Source organism: Punica granatum, chromosome 3, assembly GCF_007655135.1.
Source record: "Punica granatum isolate Tunisia-2019 chromosome 3, ASM765513v2, whole genome shotgun sequence".
Classification (NCBI taxonomy): domain Eukaryota; kingdom Viridiplantae; phylum Streptophyta; class Magnoliopsida; order Myrtales; family Lythraceae; genus Punica; species Punica granatum.
The window spans coordinates 29,890,096-29,896,786 of NC_045129.1; the positions used below are offsets into that span (position 1 = coordinate 29,890,096).

Sequence of the window (6,691 nt, forward strand, 5' to 3'; positions counted from 1 at the left end):
GTTATACTGATTGGCTTGCTCACAAAGCTGTTTCTCTTACTCTAGGCATTCATAATCTTGATTTGGTTCATCATGACATAGATCCTTTGCTGTTAGGCGATTTTATTTGAGGCTATTTTGCCACGTCTTTTCTTTACGTAACTTTGGGCTTTGGCCCCATTTTACCGAAAGAAAAAGGGCTTTTTTGGGCAACTCTTCCTTAAAAAAGAAAGAGAGCAAAATTTATAACATCAAGAGAAAAGGGAGGAAAGATAAATAAATAAATAAATAAATAAAATAGATAAATAAATAAACTAATATATAGATAGATAAATAAATAAATATGAAACAAATAAATAGATGAATAAATACACAAATAGATAGTTAGATAGCTAGATAGATAGATAGATATTCTAATGAAAAATAAATAAATAAATAAATAAAACACCAATATGAGTTAGTTCAAATTGTTCGTCACTTGTTTTTCTTAAATAAGTTATCGGGGTTCGAGTTTTGTAAATGAAAAAAATCAACGTAACTTTACCCCTTAGCGGACTGACTTGGCTGACTGAATTAATCGGTGGCTCATTGGGCTTCCGGATACCATGGTGCTTACTGAAAAATAAATAAAAAAATTACTCAAGAAGGCATTTGATAAGTGAAAATCTATATGGATTTTTTTAAAAAGTTAATTTAAATTTTTTAAGCCCATATTTTTTTTTTATGTTTGGTTGAGGTCATGATAATTCATATTCTTACTCAAATTGAATCTTAGATTACAACTAGGAGGGTGGGAACGTAGATTTCTACCTTGCTGGTATTAAATAAACTAAAAATTATAGTAATGTTATTGAGATATCTCGGTAACCGGTAATTTAGGGCTTGTTTGGTTTAAAAGTGTGATTTTAAAATCACACTTTAACTTAATTTTACATATAACAAAACAAAATAACTCATACAAAGTCAAATGGTATGCCACATTTATATCACTCTTTTTTCACAACAAAACAAAATAACTCATATAAAGTCAAAGGATGAGTCTCATACATAATAATTTATACCACTCTTTTTTAAAATTAAAATCTGATTTTAAAATCCTATTTTAAAACTAAACGCAACATTAAATGGTGGGAATCTATTTCGTGAGAATGTGAATTACTACTGGTGCGTTTAGTTTCAGAGTTAAACTTTGATTTTGATTGTGGAAAATGATAAATGATTGTATAGTGTGTTTGAGTTAAAGTTAAAGTTAAAAATTTTGATTGGAAAATGTGTATTTTTATTATGTAACGCGTTGAGTTAAAAGGAAAAAAACTTTATGTTTTTAACTAGGAAACCAATCCGAGCATACGTTACCGGTAATCCGAAAACGCCACCTATGTTTAGTATTCATCTCCGGTGTAGGGTTTTGGCGGGAAAGGAAGGGGGAGATGCAATGGCGAACAAGCTGGTCAGAGAGATGGGGCTGCCGGAGCCCATCGCCGCCATCTTCGCCGCCCGTAATATCATCACCGCTAAGGTAATTGTCCGCTCTAGTGCTCTTCCTCTTCCACTTCTCAGCGACTATCTGCCGCAGAGCTCAATTTGTTCTCTTACCCCACCCGCTAATTGAGAGAGCTCGACGCCGGGATGCAACTCACGAGTCTCGATCCGGCGTCAATTTTGGTTTCTTGTCGTTTTGAAGTATCGGATTTGTGTCTGAGTTCTGTATTACATTTCTGTGGCGAGGCAGAAATCGATTCGTACAGCTGTTGATGTGGGAGAATGTTTACATGATTGATTGCGTGCTCGTAGGATGCTTTATCATTGACTGAGTTCGAGCTCATGGAGTTGTTGGATGTCGGTTTGAAAGAAGTGAGCTCTGCAATCGATCACATAAGCAAAATGGCGTCTCCTCCTCCGCAAACAGTACGCGTTGCCTTGTATTCTTAAGCTCCTCAATCTGTTCTGTGCCTTGTGAAACAACTCTGTGACAAATTGGGCTTTCATCGAAGTAAGAAGAAAATAGATTTGAGGGCAGATTTTGTTGTTTCTCTGATTTTAGATAGACAGACAGAGATGTAAATTTTCGTACTTTCTACTGGTTCTGATGTTGTTCATTTTAGGGATTATCACTTATGGAACAGCATATCCATCACGAACAACTGGGGGGCCATCTTCCCACTCGTCTCAAAGGCCTGGATGAGGCCCTATGTGGTGGGATTCCTTTTGGTGTGCTGACGGAATTGGTTGGCCCTGCTGGAATTGGCAAAACTCAAGTAAGTACTGGCAGTTAAATATAGTTCGGGTTTGCTGTTTCATGGAAGCTTTTTGCTCAGAAGCGCATATAAAATTGTACTTCTTTTGTTGAACACATGTATGTCCATTTTTACTTTTATGGATTGCAGTTCTGCCTTAAGCTCTCAGTTTTGGCTTCGCTGCCATCAAGTTTTGGAGGATTAGATGGCCAAGTGGTATACATTGATGTGGAGTTCAAATTTAGTTCAAAAAGGTACGTCGATGCAGCTTCTTGTTTAAATTCAAATGTATTTAGCAAAAATGGCTTTTCATAAAATAATAGAAGACATCTGAAATGGTTAGTTAACCTGTTCCAGACTGATAGAGATTGGAGCAAAAAGCTTCCCACAGGTATTCAGCATGAAAGGGATGGCACAGGAGGTATACTGAATATTCACTTGGCTTACTTCTTATCTCATTTTGGTGTTCAAATTATTTTCTTGTTTATTCAGTCGGTAATCTTTAAAAACAATGTAGCAGATGGCTGGTAGGATTCTTGTCTTGCGGCCGCATTCACTCTCTGAATTCACTGAAAGGTGCGAAGGAGAACATGCATTGCTTTAGCCGTTAAAAGAAAAGGATAAGGAGCAGGATTGAAAACTTGGAGGCTGCATTTAAAGCTGATAAATTGTCAGTGCTGCCATCAGCTGTGACTCTCAATACGAATCAAACTGATCGGACATAATCTTTTTGTTGTTAACTTATTTATGACAAATGATGTGAAGTTTCATACTTTTACTTGAGCCTTGGCTTCTAGTATTCTCATAATCCATGCTTTCATGATATGGCAGCCGCTGAAGTACTTTTATCCTGCCAAAAAAAAAAGAAAAAAAAAAAGAAGAGAGAAAGGAAGACCCTATGACCAAGATATGGAATTATTGGCTGGAATTCTCCTGAGTTTGTTCTTTCATTTTGGATACATCATCTTATGGTCCACATGCATCAATAAAGCAAATTGACTTTGTGACATCTAATCCATGACAGTCTGCAACAAATTAAAGTTTCTCTTCTGACACAGCAAGTGAAGTTGCTAGTCATCGATAGCATGGCTGCGCTTGCTTCAGGGTACGTGCCTATGCTTGTATATGTTAAATTGACACCAGATCAATTATATAGATTCCTTGCAAAACACAAGCGAATTTGCCAGTTCATTATAAATTTTCCTTTTCTTTGAATCTCCTTCTTGCTGCTCATACCTTTACTTTGCACTTGCATCAATTAAGTGAACTGCTCAATCACTTCAGGGAATCTGAGCAGGGAGTTCCTACGCAAAACTCATTGGGATGGCATATATCTTTCCTGAAGTGAGGAGTCCCCCTTGTTTTCTTTTTCTCTCTTTTTCCATGTGCCTGCCAATCTAGGTTATTAGCTGAGAAATAAGCGTCCGATCTTTTGTGATTCGAGGTATAATGTCTGTTCAATCATACAGGTCAGTTGCTGAATTTTCCAGAGTTCCTATTGTAGTGACAAACCAAGTGAGGTCTCAGAGCAGTGATGAAACTTGCCTGTATACTTTCCAAGGTATAGTGGGTGTTTGTTATTGAAGCCTTTAGGTGTTTCAGAATGTGAAATCAGATGCTTATCATTGACAGGAGGCAGGAGCAAAGATACAAACGATGCTTCAAGATATGATTCTCATCTCGTTGCTGCTTTAGGGATTCATTGGGCACATTCAGTGACTATTCGTCTCATACTTGAATCAAAATCAGGTTCCACATATCTTTCCCAGATGAATAATTACTCAAGCACAATGAGTGAAAGTTATCTATATTTGTTGATGCATCTCCTGTCTTTACAAATGAATAAGTTTAAGCATTTCTTTTCCCTTGGTTCAGATCACAGTGTTTGGTAGTGGCATAAGTCTAACATTTGGGTGTTTTTTTGGATCATATGATGATCAAATCTATTTTACTGATCAGTCGCTTGAATTGCAACTCTCTCTTGCAGGAAGTAGGTTTATAAAGGTGGCAAAATCTCCCATGTCGCCTCCTCTAGTTTTCCCTTTCCACATAAGTTCATCCGGTATCTCATTACTAGATGACCACGGAGTAGAATTGGTGGGACCGGACATAAGCAGAATACATAATCAAGGTATATACCCAACTAACTAGCAGTTTAAGCGGGGGATTGTGTGCTGTTAATCATGAATATATCCTCTTTCCCTCTATTCAAAACTTTCAAGACTTGTTATAGTGTTCATAAATCTGGTCTCTCAATATGTATGTGATTCTGCAGGGCACAGCGAGATTATCAATTTTTGTCGATGAAAGGTTGCATTATTCCATGAGAAGTGGTCTGGAAGCTACATTGATGTACTAGGCATGCTTCCAAAGTACCACTAACTCCCATTTTATGCTTACGTTCTTCTGGTCAATCTCGATACTCTGAAGTGCCTGATGCATTTTAGCCAAGATTTGCGATGCTTCATGTTATGTTGTGGCATGCAGTGAATCGGTAACTAGCCTGTGACATTGGACAGAACAATTGCGCCCATGTTTCGAGCTTAACAGGATCCTAGATTGTGAGAATGCGTTGCCCTAATCAATATCCCCATAATCCAAAGACTGTCCGCTTGACTTTCAATTAGATTGACTTGGCTCTAATTTCGCAATCTTTTTGGGCTTTTCTATGATCCGTCTATTTGACACTTTTGGTCGACTTAACTATTATCGGTTGTCCAGTTTCTTCTTTGGGGGCCCTTTCTAATATTACTGAAGTGTTGTGGTATTCTTTCTTTGGTATTCTTTCTAATATTACTGAAGTGTTGTGAATTTACTTATTTATTTATTTTTATTTTGGGTGTTTACCTTAACATATGAAAGTTCAACAATCTCAACTAATTCTATTCGAGCCAAGTTAGTCTACTAATGGAGAAAGTTCTCAAAATCATGGAGTGGATTATTTTGTTTTGTTTTGTTTTTGTTTTTTTTTCTGCCCCTGAATTTACTTATCTACTTATTATTTTAGTTTTGTCTTCACATGTTTTATTGTTTTTTGGTGATTGGATTCTTAATCCTTAGCGCGAAGGCAACTTACAACATGGTATGTTAGATCAAAGGTCGCATATATGCATATATCTGCATATATATGCAGGGAGGAAGGTAGGAATTATGTTCGCAGATTGTGGGGGTGGTTGGTCGCAAAACATAAACTTATAATTAGCGTAATTTATGAAACTGTATTTACTGTATAAATAAAGCACACACAAAAAAATGAAGTTAATTAAAAATAATTCACAAATATTCTTGACGAGGTCTCATGACAAGAAACTATTAAAAGTGCCTTTCATCGTCAAATGTTACAAAAATATCGTTCTCAATATAGGTAACTATACGATATTTGTAATATACTCAAAGTAAAGACGGGTTCAAGTAGGAAAGAAGTGTGGTACAGTGGTGGACGTTCTCGTCAGATTCAATACTTAGGTGGGATTGCCTGTACATTTTTATCAGATATTCAGGATTTATATATGATTGTACTATAAAATATCGTCTACCATATTAATTTAATTTAAAGTTGCTAATTCATGAATTACTAGAGGATATATTATTCTATCCTAAAAAACCATCATTTATTCTGAGTCCTTGATATTTCTATCAAGATTAAAATACAAATCTATATAAAATATTAAAAGGCGGTCAACGTATCGGGAAACACCACCTAGGACGAAGGAGGTTTCTCCTTACATGACCCTTTATCTGACAGCCAATAGCCATACAACAAGTGCTACAATATTATATTGTCATGTTGCTTCATGAAATTGAAATCAATTGCAATCATGGAAGACGAAAAGACTAATATAATAAATCTATTAAATTGTTCATATTTTGCTGGGTTATTTACATTTCGGTTGAGGCACTTGCATGAAAATATTAAATATCTAGAAAAATATATTGGTTGAGACACTTGTACAAAAATATTAAATTCCAAAGAAAATATATAATAGTCAACCGTAATATTTAATATAAATGATAATGAAGATAAAAATTATTTTTATAGTGATAACAGTAATTTTATTAATTATCACAATCATTCTAGTCTGTGCATATGTGTGGGCTTGTTTGTCTAATTATTCCTAAATTGTTGGGCAAGTGAAATATTTTTAATTTTTACTAAGATTTATAGGATAAATTACACTGGTGGTCCAAAAAATTTTACAAATGTTTCAATATGGTACAAAAAGTTTTTTTTTGCTATTTGATGGTATAAAATGTTTCAAAGTTGTTTCAATATAGTACAAACCGTTATCTCACCATTAACGCCGTCAAGCTGACGCTGATGGTGCAAAATTGATTTTTATGGAACGTTACATGATAGTGCAAAATGTTTTGAAGTTGTAACTTAATAGTACAAAATGTTTTACGTAAGTTACATAATGGTGCAAAATTTACAGTCTTGTAAAGGACGGCTTGATGACGTCAATGGCGATATGACA

General features: G+C 35.4%; 1 protein-coding gene across 3 annotated transcripts; it reads left to right on the forward strand.

The window, feature by feature from the left end:
* Positions 1-1,324: 1,324 nt before the first annotated feature.
* LOC116201966 (DNA repair protein RAD51 homolog 2) lies at positions 1,325-5,068 on the forward strand. Of its 3 annotated transcripts, none has more exons than XM_031533455.1 (12): positions 1,326-1,498; positions 1,712-1,887; positions 2,085-2,237; positions 2,367-2,470; positions 2,574-2,637; positions 2,737-2,792; positions 3,241-3,321; positions 3,501-3,560; positions 3,686-3,777; positions 3,849-3,965; positions 4,204-4,347; positions 4,492-5,068. In XM_031533455.1, exons 2-12 carry the CDS (start codon positions 1,804-1,806, stop codon positions 4,521-4,523), a joined length of 987 nt encoding a protein of 328 aa, XP_031389315.1. In that variant the 5' UTR covers positions 1,326-1,498; positions 1,712-1,803; the 3' UTR covers positions 4,524-5,068. The 3 variants fall into 3 exon arrangements, with proteins under 3 accessions (XP_031389314.1, XP_031389315.1, XP_031389313.1); XM_031533453.1 differs by having other exon boundaries at positions 1,774-1,887; XM_031533454.1 differs by lacking the exon at positions 1,712-1,887 and having other exon boundaries at positions 1,325-1,498.
* The last annotated feature ends 1,623 nt before the right edge of the window (positions 5,069-6,691 follow it).

Bases quoted from the DNA above. Each gene is read 5' to 3' on its own strand.
- LOC116201966 (XM_031533453.1), top strand. From the start codon at position 1,358: ATGTTTAGTATTCATCTCCGGTGTAGGGTTTTGGCGGGAAAGGAAGGG. The intron at 1,499-1,773 runs GTAATTGTCCGC...GCGTGCTCGTAG, and splicing joins GTAATATCATCACCGCTAAG to GATGCTTTATCATTGACTGA. The intron at 3,966-4,203 runs GTTCCACATATC...TCTCTCTTGCAG, and splicing joins CATACTTGAATCAAAATCAG to GAAGTAGGTTTATAAAGGTG.